The sequence below is a fragment of the Xiphophorus couchianus genome, chromosome 9, assembly GCF_001444195.1.
Source record: "Xiphophorus couchianus chromosome 9, X_couchianus-1.0, whole genome shotgun sequence".
Classification (NCBI taxonomy): Eukaryota; Metazoa; Chordata; class Actinopteri; order Cyprinodontiformes; family Poeciliidae; genus Xiphophorus; species Xiphophorus couchianus.
In genome coordinates, this window is record NC_040236.1 from 21,664,775 (window position 1) to 21,688,669 (window position 23,895).

General features: G+C 41.0%; 1 protein-coding gene across 2 annotated transcripts in view; it reads left to right on the forward strand.

The window, feature by feature from the left end:
* The first annotated feature begins 1,198 nt into the window (after positions 1 to 1,198).
* The window catches only part of reps2 (RALBP1 associated Eps domain containing 2), a 28,776-nt gene continuing 6,079 nt past the window's right edge, over positions 1,199 to 23,895 (forward strand). The window contains exons 1-17 of one of the 2 annotated variants that reach the window (XR_003596793.1): positions 1,199 to 1,872; positions 8,216 to 8,339; positions 8,905 to 9,071; positions 10,211 to 10,319; positions 10,422 to 10,528; positions 10,622 to 10,763; positions 10,863 to 10,926; positions 13,046 to 13,217; positions 13,293 to 13,352; positions 13,564 to 13,642; positions 15,441 to 15,515; positions 16,038 to 16,086; positions 16,875 to 17,011; positions 17,285 to 17,346; positions 17,425 to 17,514; positions 22,884 to 22,978; positions 23,084 to 23,219. Coding sequence is in view for 1 of the 2 variants with exons in the window: in XM_028027188.1 (XP_027882989.1) it covers positions 1,693 to 1,872; positions 8,216 to 8,339; positions 8,905 to 9,071; positions 10,211 to 10,319; positions 10,422 to 10,528; positions 10,622 to 10,763; positions 10,863 to 10,926; positions 13,046 to 13,217; positions 13,293 to 13,352; positions 13,564 to 13,642; positions 15,441 to 15,515; positions 16,038 to 16,086; positions 16,875 to 17,011; positions 17,285 to 17,346; positions 17,425 to 17,514; positions 22,892 to 22,978; positions 23,084 to 23,220 (1,841 nt within the window). In the remaining variant the exon portion in view is untranslated. Of the gene's footprint in view, positions 1,873 to 8,215; positions 8,340 to 8,904; positions 9,072 to 10,210; positions 10,320 to 10,421; positions 10,529 to 10,621; positions 10,764 to 10,862; positions 10,927 to 13,045; positions 13,218 to 13,292; positions 13,353 to 13,563; positions 13,643 to 15,440; positions 15,516 to 16,037; positions 16,087 to 16,874; positions 17,012 to 17,284; positions 17,347 to 17,424; positions 17,515 to 22,883; positions 22,979 to 23,083; positions 23,221 to 23,895 lie in introns of those variants that run through there. The other variant, XM_028027188.1, reaches the window with a different exon arrangement.

The following is a 23,895-nucleotide window of genomic DNA, read 5'->3' on the forward strand; positions in this document are numbered from 1 at the left end:
CCACAGAGGCCAGAATTATCAGGTTGGAAGTAATCACAGAAACTACAGTTTTTTTTGTTTTTTTATTAATTACAAATCCATTTTTGTCTGGTAATCGATATAAAAAAAAAAATACGATAATGTAATCAAAGGAACAAAGTAGGAGGATTTCTGGTGAAAGGTGATCTGTGAATCATTGTGAATCGACAACTTAAAAATGGCTTGTTTAAAAGAAAGGACAAATAAAACACAAAGTCCCAGTTCTTCTGTTTTTTCCTTCATCTGCATTTATTGTGTGTATTCCCAGCAACAGAAACAGGATACGGGTCGTTCTGGAGTCAAAACGTCCTGCTTCATTTAGCCCCGGCGTGACAAGCGGGCGAGGTCAGTTCGGTCCAGTGAGCAGAAGTCACTGGACGTTTCCGTTCCCTTTTTCACATTCAGGTTTAAATGACAGCAGAAAATGTGGTTGATCAAAGATGCATCTCGGCTTTTCCATTTGAAGCAGATTTTAATTTGTGTACATCCTTGCGTCATTAAAATGTCGTCCAAAGCTAGTTTTTTAAGGAAGCTGCCTGGAGCTATATTTTTTTTTGCCATTTTTGTCAACTTGATTTTCTTCTGGGTTTGTCCTGTTGAGCTTCCGTATCCCCGGTGAAGAAGGGTCCCCACAGCATGATGCTCCCACTGCCACGATCCATGGTGGGGATGGATTTATACTGAGGTTAAATTACAGAGAAGGAGACTCTATTTACCACTTACGCTTGCAGTTGGGCAAGCTAGGTATTATTTTGAGGTATCTCAGTTTTCAGATTTTAATTCTTGAAAAAAAAACATTTGAAAATCATGCAACATTCTTCTGTTTATGTGCTTCTTGGCGTTGTTTTGTAAAATCCCTAAAAATACAGTAATGTCTGTGGTAATCATGTGACAAACTGGAACATTTTGGATTCCAACTGCTCCAGCTCTTCTATTCCCATGGGAATTTTTTTTTCTTTTGCGTTCCCTCGCAATACTGTACTGATCAGTTCATGCGGCATAACTGAATACTGTAAGCCCGCCGTACTTTCTGTTTTAATACAAGGTTACGTGAGGTTTTTCCATGAATGTTAATATCTCGTTGTGAAATATCTGAAGTTTTATATCTTTTTCTTATTATTATTATTGCGAGGGAACGCAAAAGAAAAAAAAAAATCCCATGTCCCCTAGAGGGCTCCGTAAATAATAGCTTAAGCCATGTGGATTTTTTTTTCGGAGGGTCTCGGGGGAACAACATGAAGAAATTATGTTATTTCTATCGCCCTTCATATTTTCTTTGCACATCAGAGTGAAAATACACGTCAAACACTGTACAGTACTATTACACTTTAAAATGTGTACCATGGCAGCAGAACCAAAAAAAAAAATCCTTGTGTTGTCGGAGAAAAAACATAAAAACGGACATTTATTTCCTGTGCTGTGTCGCCCCCTTCAGGCACAGAGCGGTATTGCTACAAACGGCCACAATAGGCGGTGGGAGTGGACAAACCCGAGCCGAGCCAGCAGCTCGGCGATGCGTCTTCACCGGGAATCACTCTTGGTTGGTGCTGATACCATCCGTTGTTCGCCAAACGGGGAGCCGCTTACTTGGAGGAAGGATGTATTGATCCGTTCGCCCGTAGAGTGAGCGCTCCCCCCCCCCACAGCGGATCCCTCCATGTGTCACCGCCGGGAATGGATCAGGAATCCGCTGCGGCGTCTGGGGCCAGTTTGATCTCCCTGACCGAACACGAGCAGAGGTATTACTCAGGTCTCCGCGCTCTGTGCCAGGCTGACGCTCCGGGAAAGCTGTCGTCCAGCAAAGTGGCGGAGCTGTTCAAGGCGTCTCAGCTGCCTCCAGAATCCCTGCATAAAGTGAGTGATCACGTGTGGCAAGGTGAGAGCGGCTGCGGCTGCATTGGTCTCTGTTACATGATGACAGGCTACGCGCTCGGTGTCAGTGTGGGTTTTATAGGTGATGAAACAATTGAGGAGCCCAGTCTGTAATCATAGCCAGGCATCTGGATGAATGTCTTCACTATCAGCTGCTCCTCTCAGTTCGCAGTCAGATGTTCAGGCCTTACGTTTTTTGCTTTAATTTGTGATGTTGTGGGCGATTCTGCACAGGGTTGGGCATTTATCGGGTGTTTTGTCATTTATCGGGATAAATTTCTTATCACGATAAGAATTTTATTTCCTCCTTGTCCATAAATTCCACTTAACTCTAGTTTAAATGATAAAACAAAAAAAAAAAAAAAAAAACTGTCCGTATTGTCTGGGATTGATAGTTTCACAATTTTTTTTCTCATTGTTTGTTCAACGAAAGCATCAATAAATACCAATAAATCTGATAATACAGTTATGGGGTGTAGTAATACAGATCCCACTTCTTTACACGACTGGTGTCCTAAAAAAAACAATTTACTTGACAAATGGGAATGATTTTCAAGAGCATTGTTTGTGTTTGTGGGGCTGTAATTGCTGTGACACCCAGCCACAGTCATACAATTACCTAAAAAAAGAGTAATAAGCAGTATTTATCGTCAGTTTTAGTTTTATCGTTATCACAACATTCCCGCAAAACATCGTGATGAAACTATAGATCAGTATCACCTACCTCTAATTGTGAATGTGTGAAGGTCTGGACTGAGCTGCTACTGGTGTCCGCTATAGGAATCAGGGCTTCTGTCCCTTTAAGAGGTTCCATTACTGCCTGCAATTTCTCACAGCTCTGTATGTGAAGCTTCCTTCTGATGAAGGAACCATCTCGGAGAACATTGACCGTGGAAATCTATTACAGTCATATTGTTACTGGGAGCTGCACAGACTGAGGCTCTCAGCCTTATGTTATATCAAATGTAACGTTTATGATTTTGATATTTGTGTTAAGGCCCAAAGCTTTTTGTCACATTACAAGCGCACAGCTTGTTGTGTGATCCATCGTCATCACACATGGCAGACCAGCGCAACTGAAGACCATAAAAGTGAAGTGAAAGAAAACCGATTACATGACTTTGGAAATTTGTTACACATAAAATATCTGAAAAGTGTGGCGTGCTTTTCAAAGTCACATTTACAACTGCTAGTTAATTGGCGTGCCTTGACGTCGTTCGCCGTTTTTCTTTAAATGCAGTCGATGTCCACAAACATCAGACGGAGACGGATTCTTTTACATGGAATAGCAAAATCACATCTTGTTCGTCGTTTACCCAACTTATTTTTTGATGTTGTATAAAGCAAGTTTTAAAGCCCGATCCCTCGGTTAAAACACATCATCAGATCCTTTTGCTGAGCCATCACAGAAACAAATATAAATAAATAAATAAAAATTTCCTGAGCCCCGGTGAACACAACACAGCATGTCGCTGCCGTTTCAGGCCCACACTCTGTCCCAAAACGTCCGACACTCCCATTGTGTGTCTGTGTGGGTGTCAGGAAGTTTGGCACAGAGCTGCGCTCGCTTCCTTCCTGTCCGGCCTGGAAAGCTGCCACCTCTTGGGGGTGCTTTCGGGGGGGTGATTGACACAGAGCCCTCTGAGCCGCCGCTACGCCCTGCTGCAGGATGCCTGCAGGATCACTCTTGGACTTGGTGCGTTCTTCTTCTCTCATCGTGTCACACACTGGCTGCAAACGCCCAGTTAGATCTCAGGTTATAGTTTTACATGAATATTTAGTACTCTGTTAGGACATAAACAAAGAACCCTTTCCGACAGGTCCTGTGCGAATATTTCACGACTGCCCTACGCTGCTCCAGATTACTGAGGATGGATCTTTTCTGTCTGACTCGTGTTCACAGCTGATAAGTAGAAAGGCATGACACTTCCTCCCGCCGCGGGGAAACGAGCCGACATGCAGACGGACTTTGGGTCACGCTGCTGCTGGCTGAGATAATTTCATTATTTTCACCTCCAACCAGACAAAAGATCCCCAAAGCATTTTATCAGGGCAACATGATAACATTTATAACGGCCAGTGTGTGTGCGTGTGCGCTCCAAGGCATGTTAAGGTAAAATACCATTGTTCAGAGATCAACAGCTGCCAAACTGGTCCGACTGAACGAGGTGTGAGTTTAGTTCTGGTGATTTGATCCTTTTGCTGTGTTTGACTTAAATATACATCAGTAAGTCTTTATGCAGTCATTCAGTTCCAGCAGTTGCTAAAAAATACAACTAGGACATCTGCTAGTAAGTGTAAGATAAGTGTAAGGGGGACCCTTCTATCTTATCTACGGTACTTTTTTGGGGGAAAAAAATGCATGAAAAACATTTAGCTTTTTTTTTTTTTTTAAAGCGGCAGCATGATGTAAAATCAACTCCTTTGGGCTTTGCATCATGTTGTAATGTTATTCCCTAATCAAAGACAGATCTGGAGTGTTGCCTTGATTCTTTCATGCATGTTTGAGAAATCCCTTGGTCTCCATGGCCACCATTCAGCTGTGCAAAACGCCTGGGTGGGCCTAGCTCCGCCTTCGAGGACGTAGCTCCTCCTCCGAGCTGCAGTTTCCAAGCTTCACAGCTTCCACCTCACAGAGCAGCTGCCCGCCGTGACTCCCCGATTCAGCTCCTTCAGACTAGCCAGCAGCAATTAGCAAACACCTGGTGGACCTGTGCACCTGCTGAGCTCATTATAGGAGCTACTGCTCAGTGAAACGCTGGAAAAAAGGTTAAAGGGTTAATAAATGAGCCATGTTGTGATGACTTCCCGAAAGCTGAGTTTCAGAAAGAGCAGGAGCTTCTTAAAGAGACAGAGGCCCAATTTCAAGGCATTAAATCACAAAGTTAAATGTCTTTTACGTGGTACTTGACATATAGTGCATTTTTATACATAGTTACTTGACTGTGCTATGAAATGATAAGTGGCTGGAAGACACATAATACTGCTTCCTTAAAGGTTCATAGTAATTGTGCCATGCATTTAATCCCAGGAAAATTTTTCATTAAACCAAGATACTTCTTTCTAATAGGAGATCACTTCAAACTTTATAAAACCATAATAAAAACTATTAATTAAAAAAAAGAATAAGTAAAAAGCAGTTTTCATGTACATTTTAATACAAAACAGCATGTCAAAAAATTGTTGTACCCATCTCATTGAAAGAATTGGAAAACTCTTTATTGGCATTACAACAATGGCGTTGCCATCATCCTAATCTTTAGCTCAATTCTCAAATTCTGCACCAATATTGAGAAGAAACATGTTGGTGAAATTAAAAGACACAACGAATCCTGCTGAAGCTCAGGAGGTTTGTTTTAAGTTCTGCAACATATGCTGTTTTATGCCTTCTGTGTGGTTGCCAATGGAAAAGCTTAGTCGGAAAAACAATTAAGGGCTTTAGCTGAATAAAGGAGTTTAAAAGGCTTCCCTCTGAGTTTTTGGAGGAGGAAAAGGACAATGCTGCATGTCTCTGGCAGTTTGCAGCATTTCCTCAAAGGCTCACGAGTCAAAATGTTCCTTTCATTCAAAAATCTAATGATTTCCTTGTGTTTGATTTCATGGGTGAGAATTGCAAGTTGTTTTTTTTTTAATGCCAGTATTTGGTTATGCCTAGAATAAGAATCTAAAACTGCTTTCTAAACATGTATCTTATCTCAGAAACTCTGTGAGGCTTGACATGTGAGGACGGGGATATTTTGAGGAAGTTTTAGCTAATTTGTTCCTCCTACTTCCTACCTGAAATTTAATCCCAGCCTACTTCCATTTCATTCTCTTGTTCTTAAACCTTCAAAGAACGCGACAAAAAATAATTGTCAGCAAGTTTGTTTTTGTTTTTTTAAGAGCTCCAATTGTTAGCTGGGTGTTAGCTCAATTGAGCTAACAATTGCTCACTTGAGCAGTGGTTCGCTCAATTGTCAGCTCAAGGCAATCTTCTGTTGATAGATTTCGTTTATTGGGAGTCATTTTACCACAGTAGACTATAGTAAATTATTTTTCAATTGGTTGGCTGTCGAAACAGGACCAGGAGCCACCCGAGCAGCTAGCTTGCGCAAATCTTCATCGGAACGGACAGAGCTAATACAAGATATTAGCATTTAAGCCAATATCTTATTAAGCACAATAAGACAGCGGCATTTATCTTAATAGTTGGATGTTTTGTATTACATTATGTGGTGTTTTTATAATAATGTACCAGCTGAAAGGTGCTACAAATAAATAAAGCTGCCTTGCCTTGGCTAATAGAAGATGCTAAAGCTAGCTTGGAATATAAGGTGTAATCTTTTTCATCTTTGTTTTAAAACAACAGAAAATCGCCAATGTGCTACTCTCTCATGTCATGGCAGCAAAACTAAGACGTATTTTAATGCTGTTCTAACGTCTTATATTGTATATAACTATATATTGTAGTTCGGAATCAGCCAAAATTAGCACTGGCTGTTCAAACACAAGGCTTATGGACAGCAAGATAGAGTGATGGAAATGTAGGGACCAAAGTGCTGGGGAGCATTTAGTAGGGAAGAAGAAGTGAACTAAAACGCTGGCGTTGTGCCATCTGCCACAAATACGTTTAACCTCCTCAGGACACATCAGGGACTCGTCAGTCTGGTTTGTCAAGGCCTCGGCCGTCGCTCCTCAAATAATCTCCTCATCAGTCCTTCTCACACACACATGCACACGCCCGCACACACACAGAAACGACGCAGACTTGACCTCCGCGCGCGGTGTGTTCTGCTTCTGACTTGTTTTGGATGTCCTGTTCTCCTAAAAGCTCTTGTATGAATACAGTGCAGGCCAAGCAGAATTAATCTCTCGTAAGGAAAGTCATGTACTCATCCAGACCTTTAACCTCATTAGGCAGGAAACACAAACTGTCTGTTCATCTTTGCATAAAAATAAGGTTTAAAAAATTCTGTAAATAAATAATTCTGTACAATGCTTTTTTTGGGGAAGAATTTAGCTAAAGTGAGTCTTCTTTTTTTTTTTAAGTTATTCCTTTCTAATGATGAATTTAAAAGTGTTGTGTAGCGAGGGAGCTGTAGTTAATCTGTTGTTGCCACAAGAAAATGGAGGCCCTGGAATATGCCTTTCTGTTTGTTTTGGTGACAAAAGTTGGTTTTAGTTTCCAGACTGACTGGGCTTATTTCAAAAATTTGTTGGGAAGTCTTCAACAATCACAAAAACGCACATTATTGTCCGTCAATTGTGCAACAATAGCATCCTGGAACAAGGAGGAAAAAAATAGAAGTTCATGGTTTCCTTAGGTTGCTGTGGGCAGCTATGGATTATGCTTTTATGAGAACACACACTCCCCATTGTGACAGAGGAGATTCTGCCTAGAAACAACAACAAAAAAATTCTTGAATCCAGAAATCAAGACACATCTCAAATCTGTAGATGTGTTTTTGTTTATGCAGTGCTGTATAGACGTATTTGCTCCCGACAGATTCCACCAGTTTGTGCTTCTTCTTTTTTTGTCACACTTTAATGACTTAGATCATTAATGAAAGGTCAGAGTTCATAGTTCAACTGGGAAAATGACATCCTGGGGAGAGTTCCACGGGGAAAAAAACACAACCGACCAAAACGAACATAAAGGCTTATCTCACATTTTCATAATATAAAAAAAAGCATTCTGATGAACTCCAAGACTTCTGGGAAAATATTCTATGATTGGTTACATTTACTCTGGATGGCAGAAAAACAGCTATTTTTATCATTTAATTACTTCTTCTCATTGGGTTTGAATCACTTCTTTTTCACCTCCCTTTTAAAAACCACATGTTGTATTTTACTCAGGGCATTTTTTTCTAAAATGAACATTTATTTAATGAGCTGAAGTACTTCCAGGAAAACTCTGAAAGACATTTAATCAAAAGTTTTTCAGTCTTTCTTGACCGCCCTACATAAACCCTAATCTTCTTTGCTCCCCTCAAAGCGGCCATTGTCCCTCTAATCACAAGAGTGCAGCATAAACCGATCCCTCTGCGCTGCTTATCCCTCACACACCTTTTGCTCTGCCTTTATTCTGCTTCCACAGCCTGTAGTTTTTTTTAACTACCCCTTCATTTAATCCCAATCTAAAATAACCACGCATCGCTAGCCATACATACCGTATATGTCCGAACATACATTCGGTATACCGTAGATTTTACGGTATAGGCAAACATACCGTAGAAATATACTTTTCACGGTATGTTTGGCCAAGTATTTATGCTAAAAACTCCATTTTGCTTTTCATTTGAATTGTCTTTTTTTATATATATATTATTTCTGTCTTTCCCAGGTGACTGAGGTGTGTGGCGCGAAGCACCTGGGTTACTTCGGTACAGCCCAGTTCTACATCGCCCTGAAGCTGCTGGCGGCCGCCCAGTCCGGCCTGCCCGTCCGCCTGGAGAGCGTAGCCGGCAGTGAGTGTTGTTGTCGCTCCGACAGAGAAGGCATCTTACGGGAGCAAAAGGGGATCAGGAGATTATCTTAACGTGGCGGGATTTCGGTCTAATCTGGATGAAAGGGGGGAGTTGCTTGGCGAGCGCTAAGTGGGTTTGCCCTCGTTTGAAAATAGCGAGCAATCAGTCGCACCCCGACCGCAGAGGGAGCATGTTTTCCCGGCAGCGTCACAGAGATTTCTGGATTATAAGGGGAAGTGAACACACACACAGACACACACGCCCCCACACGCACACACACGCATGCATACACACTTTGGCCCGCAGCAGACCTGTTGGCTAAGATGCCCTCCCTGATTATTCCCCTCATTAAATGACTGCAGGTTGGAAAATATTTGAGAATGAGCTGTATGCTCTTGAAATGTCATAATGTCAACACGCAGCCTAACAGGGTTGGAATCCTTGAAAATGCTTCCAGGTTTGGAAAATGAAAGTGCTTGAAATTTAAGCTGCACACTTAATGAAGTTGTGCTTGCACTTTACTGTGGGGAAATGTGTCCAAACCCTGCTGACGTTGTCTCCGCAGATCTGCCTCTCCCCAGATTCGCCGGGCTTAAGAATGAGCCGGAGATGCGATACGCCGCGGCGCCTCCCGCCTCCGACCCCCAGGGGGCGCCGCTTGGTTCTGTGGCCTGGAACGCTGCGGACAGGAGCTCCTTCAGACACCTGGAGGCCAACACTGACAAGAAGCCTGTAAGCAAATATAAAACACGTACTGCCAATGACGGCGATTTTTACCAAACACAGATATATTTACAATCAACAACATTGATTGTTGTTGATTGTCATGATATTAAATCAACAACAAATTCCTATAAGCAGGAATGATATGAATCATTCCTGCTTTATATCTAAACTGTTTACAGCAAAATCGTTGGACTGTTAAGCTAGCCAGCTGATATTAGCTTTGAACTGTTCTTTTTGTAAGATTTGAATGAATTTATGCAAGTTTAGACTTCCTCTATTCTACACACGGTCAAAATTATACAAACAGGCTCAATGTAGTGAATAAGCCTACTAACATGTGGTTACATATTTCCTGCCAAATGAAGGAGAAACAACATGCTTTTTGTAGCCATCAGTCATCATTCTGGTTGAGTTTATTTAAATAGCATAGATCCAGTTTCAACCGTCTCACTGCAAACCGAGTATGTTTGCAGATAGTTTCTAGTGCAAATTGTTTCAGCAAGATTTTAGAGTTTTTTTAAGCAAATAATTCCTCAGTGTTGTTGAAAAGGTTCTGGATTATTTCACTTATCACACGGGGAAAATGTCTTGTAATAAGTGAAGTAATCTGCCAGTGGAAGTTGAACTTTTTAATCAATATTAAGGAATTATTGGTTTAAAACAAGCTCCTATGCCTTGCTGATAAGTTAGTTTTGTCTTATTTCAAATTTACTAAGAAATTTACATCATAAACACTTAGTAAGATTTTGTGTTTTTGCAGTGTTCATTGATCCTTTTTATTCTTTTGACAAAAGATGATTTAAGCAAAAGAAAATGAGCTAAGCCATTATGTTAGGAAGGTAACGATATGTTACATACCCCTACACTTTCGACCTTGTGTAAAACTAAACACACCGCCTACACTGCTTTCTCTGCTTCACTTGAAAACACCCACAGTCCTCTGCTGCGTTACCATCACAGTCACAAATATGATACTGTCAAGCCCCTCCGCCTCCAACTGAAAATCGGTTGTTATCATTATCGACCGATACGATATGTTTTATTGGCCTTGCTGACGTAGCCGATAAAAATATTAGAAAAATATCCTAAAGTGAACCATAGGAGGGGAATCTTCAGTCAGTTTTTTGTGCTGCTTCTGTCTGAAGGAGCCGTGGTCTCCACCTCGATCGCCGTGCGGCTCGCCGCCTCGCTCTCCTCTGACGTATCGCAGCTACCCGTACTCAAAGCAGAGGAACGGTGTGGACGCACAGATCCGTGAGACGGCTTTCCATTCTTCTGAAGTTTCTCTCTGTCAGACATGTGTGAACAGTAGGTTTCCGTGTGTTTTTTGTTGTTTTTTTTCTCCTCGTCACGCAGCCTACGACGGCAAACTCTCCTCGCGGTCGATCGTTCAGCCGGAGCAGCACTCCTCGCCCGGCCACTATGTGAACAAACCCGCTGCAGAACATCCAGCTGTGGCTCAGGTAGAGTCCGGTTTTTTTATTTTATTTTATTTTTAAATAGCAGCATTATAGCGTCTGTGACGTCTGACTTCACAGTTTTACACATCTGCTCAGGCTTCTTCTGCAGAGAGGCTCAACCAGCCGGCCACGCTGAGCTACTCCGACGACGACCCTTGGAGGATCACTGCGGAACAGTTGGACTATTACACCAACCAGTTTAAAATCCTCCAGCCCGACCTGGGGGCTCTAATCTTGGGTATGGACTAAAACTAAAACCAAGCATTTATGTCTAAAAAGAGTTTTATGAGGCTCTATTATCTCTCATTTCCTTCTTTTTTTTTTTTTTTTTTTTTAGGAGCTGTAGCGAAGAACTTCTTCACTAAATCCAAGCTGCCTATCCCGGAGCTCTCCCACATTTGGTGAGTGCTGACTCAGTGTGCCGCCTGTCCTTGCTCTGCCTTTCAAGTCACGTTGTGTGCGTGTCTGCTGAGTTTGGCCTCGGAGGCACACGGAGACCCGGTTTTGAAGGTGACAGGAGAGGAAGTGCCCTCGTCCTCCTCAAACTGGTTTGAGCGCCTGGCAAAAGTATCGGCAAGGCCCTGGAAGTTTTCCACATTTTGTCTCATTCCTGTTTCAGTGCAGCTGGATGAGGTTGGGTGTTTTCGTTCATTTTCAATTCCAACAAAATCTGAGAGATTTAGGACATGTAGCACAGCAGACAGGTCAGAGAACCCACGTTTCTGTTGTGGGAATTAAATCATGGAATGATGCAAGCAAAGAACTAGTGGGTATTTTATTTTGGGTTTTTAAAAAAGTTAAACATCGAGGGTTACAAGTGTAAATAACTTCAAATTGCTACTTTTAAGTTTTTATGGATTGTTTTTATTTTTTTTTATTTTTTACGTTTCTGCCTAGTAATTCCTATAAGAAAATTATGTTTTGTCTTTATATATGTGGATATATGTGGTATGGCTGAAACGATTAATTGTGATTAATCGAGGATCGAAATAATCGTCAAGTGATTATCGATTAATCGTTAACTGACATATACAGACTCGAAAAAAGGCTGTTTGCTAAAAAAAAAAAAAAACATATTCAGAGCAGTAGTTAAGCCAAAGCTGTACAAAAAAAATTGACACATTTTTAATTTAGGATAAAAACACCTTTATTTGTAAACAGGTTTTTGGCAGAAGTTGTCGACTGGTGTAGTTTTAACTTCACCCAACTCAGATTGTCTCAACGAATTCTACGTTATTGCATTTTAAGCAATAACATGTTTATTTTCTTACGTAAAATAAAAGAATTCAGTTGTTTGTTTGCATCTGCTAATATATTTCTACTATTGGATAAAAAAGGCTCAAGTGGTTAGATGAAAAATCTGTAGAACGTGCCGTTTTTTTATCCGATTAATTGATTAATCGTCAAACTAATTGATAGATTAATCGATTACTAAATAATTAACTAAATAATTAGTTTGTCTTGTAGGCCGACTTCAGTCAGGCTGTTTAAATTGTTGTGGTGTGGATGACAAATGATTTGATGACTGAATAAATAAATAAAAAAATCAATCAAAGTTGCGCATAATTTTAAACTGATTAGTTCATAAATCTCTTTCTAAATCTTTGGACAGGAAGTACTGCTTACTGTATCATTTAAATATGCAGTAACTTTGGCACAAATACCAACCTACTTCACGTGTGCAGCCTGTCACTTAAATCTGCATTCTGTCTGACTGAGCTTCAGCTGTAATTACAAGAGTTATAGCAATGGAACAACAACTCTCCTATTTCTAAAGGGTTCTTAAACTAAACTTTCAGTCTTTTTTTTTTTCACTCAAATAAATCAGATTACGCCCCAGAACCACAGAACGTTTCTTTGAATTTTCAATAACCTTCTTTTTAAACTCGCAAGAACGAAATTCCCAAATGTTAGTCCGACCCTCCTTCAACCTAAAGTCGATCCATGTGAAGAGAAAATGGCTTCAGGAGATTCAAACTCAGGATCTCCAGCACTAAAGTAGCAAGTTTTATACGTCAGAGAAGGGGCGGGTGATGTGGACGTAAAGTTTTATCACGATACTTTGTGGTACTATTGTGATGATCATAATAAAAGTGACGATAAGAAGTATGTGCTACTTCTTTGTTACGCAGTGACTGCATGATGCAGCAAATTATGTTCCATAAAAACATAAATAATGCTCTAGAAAGACATTCTCATTTGGAATATACTTTTCTTTAGGGCACCAGTCACATAAAAAGTGTGATTTGTGTCACTAAACTGAAGACATTAATCATATTTTTAAATGTGTTGGCATTAACTCATTTTGTCATTGAAAAAACAGTGGGGAAAAATTGTTAAATTGGCAATCCCGACAATACAGACAGTTTTTTTATTTTTTTTATTATTCATTGCAATTTATTGTGGCAACAACAAATCAAAATCGAATGATAAATAATACGATAAACGTTCAGTCCTCAGTATTTTTGCAGAGACTGTAAGTTGTAAGTTTAAGGTGATTTCTCCGTCTTTCTCGTTAAGGGAGCTGAGCGATGTGGATCGGGACGGAGCGCTGACCTTCACCGAGTTCTGCATAGCCTTTCACCTGATTGTGGCCCGGAAGAACGGCTACCCGCTCCCGGAGAGCCTTCCCCCGACCCTGCAGCCGGCGCCGGCTCAGCACCCAGAGGAGCGGTTCCCCGACACTCCCGAGGTAAGAGACGATTCCCTGCGACGTCCGGCTCTCGTCCTGCACGGAGCTCCTTAAACTGTTTTACTTTGCCTGCAGAGTTCGGAGCCTCTGATTGTCTTCGAGGATGCGAAACTGAGGTCCTGTCAGGTGGTAAAGGTAAAACACTTTTTAAGGATGCTGTATTTAATTTTTTTTTTTTATGTGGCCTGTAGAGGGCACTAGCAAGCTTATGAGAGAAGATTTTGAGTCCGGGTTTCAGTGTTGGCTCTAGGGAGAAAAGCCTTTTAGTTTCTTAAATGCACTGCACATAGAGAGAACGTATCGGTGTTGTTGGGCACTGATGGCGTCTGTCCTGTTCTTTGTTTAGGATCCAAACAGCGTAGCAAGGCTTGACCCAACCCTGGCCTCAAGGAAACAAGATCTGCAAGAGGAATCCCTTAATCAAGGAAAGTATTGTCTAAAATGTTTGTTTTTTTAAATTCAGAGACTGGATTTGGCAAAAAATGCTCTGTAAATGTCTACATGGTTTGTGTCCAGGATGTGTGGGGTCTGCAGAGATGTTAACTACCATGTTTTTTTTGTTGTTGTTGTTTTTGTTTTTGAGGGAAAGTCAGCCCTGATGACCAGCCCTGATGACCCCAGTCTTTGTGCATAATTCACTGAATCAGACAAAATATAAGGATTCGTATGTTGCAAAATTGAACAAATTTGTCCGATTTACTGAAAGAACTGCACGTTGGTATTTATAGTGGTTTTTTGGGGGGTTTTTTCCAGGATCGAATGATAATATTTGGTCCACTAAATTGGATTTATACTAAATTACTAAATACAAGCTGAACACATGGAAACACCGCAGTTCATATTTAAAATTTCTTTCCTGATCTCAGTTAGTCAGTGAATGAATGAAGGAATAAACAAATGTCCCTTAGCGAGCTCTAGAGAACCCCCACACTTCTGGAAGCCATCAACAAGCTTCTGGTTTAATCTTTGGTAAATATTTGACCACACCAGTTATGAAAAAATGGCAGCGCTCAGTTAAATCCCGACATGAAGCCAGCTTTTAACACGGTCCGTCAATTTACTGTACACTTTGTATTGGTGCGCTTCCAGAAGCTCAATATTAGCCTGACTAAACCACTCACAGTCTAGGTTTTATTGGTTCGATCACTTCCCTGCAACAGTGTCCAGGTTAAATAGGAAATTTGTTATAATATTCAGAAACAGTCATAATCTGCATGATGCTTAAACACCAGTTCAACATGGACCAACACGTTACAGGCCAAGAAAAAGAGTCCAGTTGGTTGTGGTGGAGGTAAAGTTCGGCTTTAGACTTGGGAAAACTGTGAGGCACGGTGGTAGCAGCGTCATGCTGTGGGGTCTGCTTTTGGTCAGGATTACAGTTGCCTTGATGAGGAATGACAGAAGAGTTCTACCTCCAAATCTTTCACCTTTATCTCAACAAGACAAAGATCCCAAAACGACAATAAACTTCCTTCAGCGAAGAATAAAACAGGCCAACAATTAGCTTAAAACGATTCCATAAAGGTTCTGTTCTCTGGCTTCTGGCTCGGTTCCATGGTACCAACTAGGCTGAAAAATGTGTCAGGATATAAGCGTTTAATATCAGTCAATATAGATTGTTATTATTGTTGTTGCTTTAAGTAACTAAAATGCTGCCAAACTGGTGGCGTGCCCACAGTTCTTGCTCTACGCCATTTTTTATTCTTCAGCTTTTATGAACTGTGGTAAAACCTTAAATTGCACAGGTTACTCAACAGATTGTTGCTAGGTAACCAAAGAGTGACTGAGTCAGCCCATGCCATCAACCTTTTCCAGTTTGCTGTGAGAGGCTGAGTATCTAAAGTCCATCCTCTCCCTAAATCCTCCCAGAATGCCGTGCGGTTCCGGAGCAGAGTTCAGTGAATTTATCGAATATTCTATCAGACGTATTGATCACATGTCTGTCGCGATATAGATTCTTATTGATTGAGTGCCAATCATAGTGACCCGAGCAACAGATTTGTGAATCGGTGTGAATAATTTTAAAACTGAGTTGATTTTAAGAATTGCCTTAAAACCATTGAAGCCGTGTGGGTTATTTCATCAGTCGACCTTTAATGGTTCACTCAGTGATTTATGCATGTGAAACACAGATCGGTATTTTATAGTACACAAAAAAAAAAAAGTGCCGTCATTTCGTCATTGAGCTGATGAAGGGTTTATTTTGCCTGGCTGTTCCTGCAGACGGGAGCGTGACGCGTTTGGGGTCGTCTCGAGAGAAACCCGCTCTACAGCTGGGAGCGTTTCCTGAGAAGCCGGGTAATAATGACTTTAAAAAAACAACACAGGGTCTTTCGTTAAACAGTATTAAATGTTAGCCATATGTAATATTCTGTAAACTGAATTTTGGGGGGGGTTTCTACACTGCAAAAACAAAAGTATTTTTTTGGTCTAGTTTCTAGTGTAAATACAGTTTAATTGAAATAAGACAAAACCAGCTTATAAGTAACTTTTCAGCAAGATACAGCAGCTTGTTTTAAAGTAAATAATTCCTTAATATTGATGAAAAAGTGATGGTTCCACTGGCAGGTTATTTCACTTATAACATGAGGAAACTTTCTTAGTGCAAGTGAAAATAATCCGCCAGTGGAGCCAGCACTTTTTCATGACGGAAGCATTTTGCCGATGCGTCTTATAGTTATAGTCATGAGTGCTGATTATGTGCAGGTTTGACTGAGCTGCCTAACCCGAGCGCTGGCTGGTGGCTGAAGCCAAGTAGCTGCTTCTCACTGACTGAAAGTCTCGCCGCTGTGTTTCTGTTTCATGTCGCCTCTCCCCCAGAGCCGCATCAGGATTTAGACCCGCAGACAAGAACAAAAACAAGACAAAGGTAACGAGAAAATTGGGAAAATGGCTGCACTTTTAAAATAAACATGCTTGAACTTTTTCACACTTTTTTTGTTTTTGTCATGTAACAACCACAACCGAATCTATTGACGGAACCCGCTACCAAACTGTTAAAATATCAGCAAATAGCTGCCTCTGCATTCAGCGAGTACTTCTTACAGTTAAATATTACTGAGAATCTTTTCATATTGACGTAATTTGGCACCGTACAGATGAAGGCGACTTTGATTTGACTGGTAAGCACACAGCTGTTAACCTGAAGCAGAGGTCTGCAGCTTTTAACAATCCAAAGAGCGCTCATCACGCGTCGCCTTCCACCCAGTTCCTCCAGACTAGCGGCAGCAGCGATTAGGAAGCACCTGGTGGAAGTGCAGGTCTCATTATACGAGCTACTTCTCAGTCAAATGCTCTGCAGGGCGATGTTAAAGGCTTATTGGAGGAAAATTGTTGTGAAGAACTCCTGTCTCTTTAAGAGCAAGAGCTACTTAAAGAGGCAGAATCCCAATTTCAAGGCGTTAAATAGAAAAGTCAAATTTGTTGTAAGTACAATTTCACCAATATGTATATAAACAGCATTTTTATAACAACTGAAGGTAACATAGTGACTCGATTGTGCTATAAAATGACATGAGTGCTTGGAAAATTCAATCTACCACCCCTTTAAATGACAATTTAGTTAAATATGAGGTCATCCAAACACTTGTTGGTGAAACTATTGAGACTATTTTGCAGGTTTACTCGTCGTCCTCGTGTGCATTTGTCCACCTGCAGGTCATACTCCAGCACTTCCATCGACGACGCCATAAAGAAGGCGGAGGAGCCGCCCACGCCTCCGCCCCGCCCTCAGAAGACCCACTCCAGGGCTTCCTCGCTGGACCTCAACAAGCTCTTCCAGCAGGGCGCTCCAGGTACGACCTCGCCTGACTCCGGCCACAATGTTCCCCCTCCGACACGCGGAAGGCGAAGCGGCCCCGCGCTGCCCTGCGTCCGACTCATCAGGTTTTCGCCAGCAGTTCTCGTTTCAAGGGGCCAAAAGCAGAAGCAGTGATTTTTTTTACTGCTCCGATAGGTGGAAGTCAGGTTCTGAATGTGAAATAAATGTTTTGTTCTGGTCCTGCGTCCTGAGAACAAAGACCTTGAAGGTGGAGCTGAGCTCTTCTTGGATTTTATTTTTTTTTTAGGGGTGAAAAGCGGATGGCTGCTGCCTCCTCCTGCTCTGCCTCCCAGACCATCGGCCTCGCAGGTTGAGTTCCTCAGCGCCGTTGTGGGGATTGTTTTTCTTGTTTCTTTTGGAATCAGAACATTACATTTCTCTTTTCAGGTTCCTCATTTCCTCAAGGTGTCAGAGCAAGCTTCCCAGAGCAAAGTTCAGCAGCCGAACTTCGCTGACTTCAGTCACTTCAGAGAAGAGGTGAGTTTTTAACAGACCTCATTTCTCCGTAAGCCGGATTTGGTTTTGTTTTTAAATTTGCCAAACAGAACCGGATCCTGTTCCTGCACTGCAAAAACACTGAATCTCACAAAGTATTTCTGGTGCAGATATCTTAGCACTTGAAATTAGACAAAACTTGATTATAAGCAACTTTTCAGCAAGAAATATGAGCTGGTTTTAGGTTAATAATTCTTTCATATTGATGAAAAAGTGCTAGTTCCAATGGCAAATTATTTCACTTATAACAGGGGAAAAATTTGTTATAAGTAAAATAATCTACCAGTTGAACTAGTACTTTTTAAATCAATATTAAACGATAAACAAGCTCCCATATCTTACTGAAAAGTTACTTGCAAGTTAGTTTTAAGCGGAACAAAGTTATGTTTTTTTAATATTAGTCATAAGTAATATCCTGAAAACTGAATTTTGGGCTTTTTTCACTGTAAAAACACAAACTCTTATCAAGTAACTTTGTCCAGTTTCTAGTGCTAATAACTTTTCAACAAGACATAGAAGTTTGTTTTAAGTCAATGATTCCTCAAAACATACTTGTTTCACTAGCAGATTTTTCACTTATAGGAAACAAATATTCTTACATATATAAAATAATCTGCCAGTAGAACTAGTACTTTTTTAACCCGCATTAAGGAATTATTGTCTTAAAACAAGCTGCTACTTCTTGCTGAGAAGCCACTTGTAAATAAGTTTTGTCTTATTTCAAATTTACTAGGATAGTTGCACTGAAAACTAGATCAAAAGTACTTGGTATGATTTTGTGTATTAGTTGTAAGCTTTAATTATCAAATTTACTGCTTGTGTGTAATCAATCTGTATACTTTATTTCGTTCTTTTTTTTTTTTTTTTTACTGAGTTACTGAAATCAACTTTTTAAGGATATTTTATTAAACATCGTCATGTCTTGGCAAAAGTCAGTGCTCTTCACCCCCAGCATACCAAACCACAGGAGGCGCCGGGCAACAAATGAGTTACCCATTACTCACCTGAGATTCAGGCCGCCTGACATCATCGTAACTCGCTTCATAAATTTCTTCAGTGTTTAGGGAACGAATAACTCCAGATAAATTTTTCCCCCCGGGTCAAACGGCGAGCGCGGCCTCATCTGTTTGTCCCATCCGCTCGCTCGTGTTTTCCATCATTCTCCGGGTTTATCCCCATCGTGAAGCGTACAGGCCTCCGTTTGTCTCATTTAATCCCGACTTTCTGTAGTTCCCATGGAGACGGCTTCGCTCCTCCGCCGTACAGCTGACGTCTAGCTTCACAAAAGCCAGCCGCAGCGGATTATCCCGCAGAAATGTATACGCCGTGAGTGTATGTCTTTTTCCGCGTGGCGAGATCAACTGTAACCCGAACCGGCCCCGGGGCCCCGAATCCTCGGAGGGAAATAAGATATGTGGGAAACAGGCAGGTACATCAGAGAGGTGCTGATGAGTTTACGGCCTCACGGTTGGTCATACTGAATCCTTTATTCAAACATTTCAGTCCATATTTTCTAAAGCTCCTTCACATTTCATCCAGGTTGCTGATCTCTAAAGTGACCAACAGGTTTGTACAATGGAGTATTAGAGCTAAGAAATAAAAAAGAAAAAATTACAAGAATAAAGTCATAAACATATGATAATAAAGTCATGATATTATGAGAATGAAGGTATCGTTCTAATTTTTGTAATATTATCGCTTTATTCCCTTGCTATTGACTTTATTTTTATATTACTTTGACTTTATTTTCATAATATGACATTATTCTTGTGAAATTGTAACTTCATTCTAGTAATATTATAACTGTATTCTCATAACACTACGACTTTGTCATCATTTTATGACTTTTTTCTCGTAGTTTTATTTTTAATTTTCTTAGCTTGGCCCTGACACTCCATCGTAAAACCCTATTAAGGTCACTTTAACGATTAACAATCTGGGTGAAATTACTTTATTCTCCTCATTTTTATTTACTTCTTCTGTCCCACTGTGCAGACGCTATGATTCTGAAGCAGTTGGATTCAGCCATTAGGACGCCTAATGTTGTCAACTTTGCAAACACTGCAGAGGATGAATCAGATGAAACCTCACAGGGCCTTGCAGTGATATTTATACTTCTTTATTTTTTCACTCAGAGCCTCAAAGTGTTTCAATGGGATTTCATGTGACAGACTGACACAAAGTAGTGCATAATTGCGAAGTGGTAGGAAATTGATTCCAGGATTTTAGCATTTTCCGTAAAATAACATCCTACAAGTGAAGTGCGCAACCCTCTTGGGTCCGTACTCTGTAGAAAAATCGTTTTTTCACTTTAATTCTCGGCCTGGACTTTGGGCCTCTCTAAAACATAAATACGCCTTGATCTAAATCCTTGACAGCTAACCTTTAAATGCATGCAAGTTGGACCCCAAATCTAAACAATTCTGTTCTATCTCTGGTTTCATGTCCTCTAACCAGGTTTCATCCAGAACCTGCCTTTATTCTTCTCCATTCTGCGTCTCAATCAGCTTGGAGTGAACTAAAGAAAAAAAACATCAGTGTTGGTTTAACACCACACATCCGAGCCCCCCTGTCCTCACACACTTCATTTTGGATGCAGGCCGTAAAGGTCAAAGTTGACCCTGGTGTACCCAGAGCAGATTCCACAGATTGACTGCTCCCCCTACAGGAATTGGAGCAAACTGCACTTCCATGAAGGCTTGGTGCATTGGAATAAAACAAAATCTTACAAACTGTTTCTGGTCGAGTCTCTTCTAGTAACAAATTCTCAGTACACTTAAAATAAGACAAAACTAACTTACAAGTTACTATGCAGCAAACGGCTAGTTTCTCTAGCATATTGTTTTACTTCTAACAAGAAATATTTCATGTTAGAAGTGAAATAATCTGCCAGTGGAACTACTGCTTTTTTTTATATTAATACTGACTTAAAACAATCTCTCATATCTTGCTGAAATGTTACTTGTAAGTTAGTCTCTTCATTTCAAGTGCACTGACAATTTTTCACTAGAAACCAAACTAGAAATAGTTTCTAAGTTTCTAAGATTTTGTACGTTTTGCAGTGCAACTTCTTAAGACAGCGTATTAAAGCTGCATGAAGAAAATAAAAACATCATCAAATTACAAGAATAAGGATGAAATGATACAAGAATAACACTTTATTCTTGTATCATTTTGACTTTATTATCGTACTAGTTTATTCTGGTACTATTATGACTTTTATTTTAGTTTTCTTCTCTTTATGGCCCCAATATTCCATCGTAACTAAGATAGGTTTTTTTATTTAGGAGTTTCTGAGCTAAATACAGATCTTTGTCACATTTTTCAGAATTTGTATCTGTAAACTTATTTCCTCCTTCAAAATTCACTTTATGTAGAAACGTAGCATAAAACACCTTCAGGTTTTTGGTTGTAAAGCGGCAAAATCTTCAGCCGTCGAGGGAGCATGAATACTTTAGCAAGGCGTTGTGTGAAACAGAGATTTTTTTGGGGGGCGGTTGTGCTCCTCTTCAGTTTGGAGGAGCTCGCTCTTGGTTTTTGCACCTCATTAGTCCAGCTGACCTCGGCTGCTTTTTAAAAAGCGACTCCTCTCAGAAAGCGACAGCGACGGCGCAGCCAGCGGCAGTGACCTATAGCTGAGGCGACCACACATGCTGCCCCTGGGGCTAATAAAGCTCCACTGCAACTGCACCAACCACTCCGGTGCATTAAAATGTTTCCAGGCTGCGGTCGTGTTTCACATGGAGTCACTTTGAGAGTCGGCTGCATTCTCTGATTAATGTTTCTCGAGGTTTCTTGGGTGCATTTAGGAGCAGAGTCTGTTGTTTTTTTTAAAAAAAAAAACCTTTTGAGAATTTCGGCCAGGACTAAAATGGAGGCAGCAGAACTGAACCTTTAGATTACAAGTGCAAACTCGAGGCCTGGGGGCCGAATGCGGCCCGCCGGAGCTCTTCACGTGATCCTCTAGATTCTGGGAGAAACACAAGTAGAACCTTCAAGATAACAACTGTGTTCAAATCAGTGTCTATTGTTTTTTGTTTTTGTTTGCGGAAATTCACTAAGAATCAAAGATCCTTGCATTTTTTTCACACTGATGCATAATTGTGAGTTTATTGTTCATTTTCTGGAACAACAATTGTCAAAAACATTGGATAAAATTGATGCTAACTTCAACCTGTAGGTGGCAGTACCTTTTACCGCTACTACACCGCTGCCTCAGCCTTACTTGAAGTCAATATATAACCTGAGATCGATGTGGAGAGCAACAAAAAAACCCACCACATTTATCGTCACACATCACAAAATTCCCTGCACATATTACTAAAGTAGCGCCACAAAATTGGTCATTTTGCCTGCAAAAAAAATCATTAAAAAAAATCACAAATTCCTGGAGGGAAGTAGTATTTTTTATTTTTTTTTGTTGTTGAAACGGTCAGTATGTCATGAGACGGATGATCTGTTACAAAAAAAAATCACACTCCTCTGCATTCTCCCAGTGCTACGTTGAAACAACCAATCAGAGCCAGGAGGCGGGTCTTAGCGCTGTCAATCACCCTCCGTGTGGCTGCTCATTCTGAATGCTCAGTCTGTTAGCTACATGGCCACTGACGACGCCGGATAATCGTTTTTTCTGCAGCGGTACGTCGTTTAGTGCGTACACAAGGTTGATTGACAGCGCTAAAACACTCCTCTGTTTTTGGACCGGGAGCGGTGCATTCTTTTCAGACGTCGATAGCAGCTCAGGGAGGAGGAGCTCAAACTTTTCACAGATTGTGTCGTACTGTGACGTCACGACGTGGTGACAGTTTTAACAAATGTGAAAAAAAGAGAGAAAAAAACATACATTTTTTTTATGTCGCTTTGACGGGTCCATCAACACTTTCTGCGTACTGAAAACTGAGTGTGACAGCTGCGCTTTACATGAACTCGCCCTCGGAAAGAGAAGAAATGAAGAAGTAGGACGCGTGAGGCCCTTCTTTACACTTCTGCACTGTTAACCTCTGCTAACTGAAAACAGGTGGCGATAAATCAAACAAGAGAAGAATGGCTGAAATGCAGCGAATAGGTGTAGTAAAAGTAAGTTAATCCATCATGGCTGCCCTCCCCTTGGCCCCCCTTCCCCAAAGCTCCTGGGGAGCAGTACATCACCTCCCCGGTCTTTCGTCCCCCTTCCCACCCATCCTGCAGGGAAGGTGCTGATTTACCGCCGGTCGGAGCAGATGCATTTCATCCTGCCTCTTTTATAGCCGCGCTCTCATGTCATCTCACCTTATCACGACATCAACACTCCCGTCCTCCAGGAAGAGTCCCTCCATCATTTTGCTTTCTCCTCTCTGTTTTTTTTGGGGGAGGGTTACAGGAGGAGAGCGGCGTGAAGCGGGAAGAGCTGGGTCCGGCCTCCAGGTTTGGACTGAGTTCTGAAGACCTGGGAAGCACTTCCCAACAGGTTGGCTGTGCAAAGAAACAACAGCAAAAAATGAGACTGCGCTGGTTTGCGTATTTTTGTGTGTTTCAGCTGGAAGGAGCTGATTTTTTTTTTTTTCTTTTTCAGGACGTCTCCGGCACGCCTCACGGTCAGGTGCCACAAAAGCCGATTCGGAGGAAGTACCACCCGGAGAGCCAGAGCCTGGAGACCGGAGCTCCGCCTCCTGCCATGCCGTTCCTACCGCCTGCCAAAACCAGCCAAAAGTTAGTGACGGATTTTCAGTTCTGACGTTTTCTTAGATTTAATCCGGCAGACGTTGGAGTAGCGGTAGCGAAACTTTTGCCTTCCACAACGTTTCACGATCCTCTGATTTTTCCACGTTTTGTCACGTTTAACCACAGATTCAGTGTGAGTTGGGATTTAATGTGACTGGCTCATAGTGAAGTGGAAGGAAAATTGTACCTTTTTTGTTGTTTTTTTAACTATTGCTGTGTGCACATTACAGTGCCTATAAAAATTATTCACTGCCTTGGATGTTTTACCCTTATGATTGTGTTTACAAATCAATCATAATGAACAAAATTGGTCCCTTTTCACAAAACATTACAACAAGAAACCAGATAGATAGATAGATAGATAGATAGATAGATAGATAGATAGATAGATAGATAGATAGATAGATAGATAGATAGATCTATACTCAACTGCCAAAGTTGAGTATCACTGACTCAAATTTTGCAGTGATACTCAAAACTTTATCACTTTTGCTGTTGAGTCAAACTGAGAATTATATGATAATGACATGTAGACAAATAAGTTTTAGTTTCTGAAGAGTCAAAGTAAAGAAAAAATCATGTGTCCTATGTGACCTGAATGAGTAAATAAACCTCCATTTGCCGGCGTGTTAACATGTAGATCTTGTTGCGCTGCCATCTAGT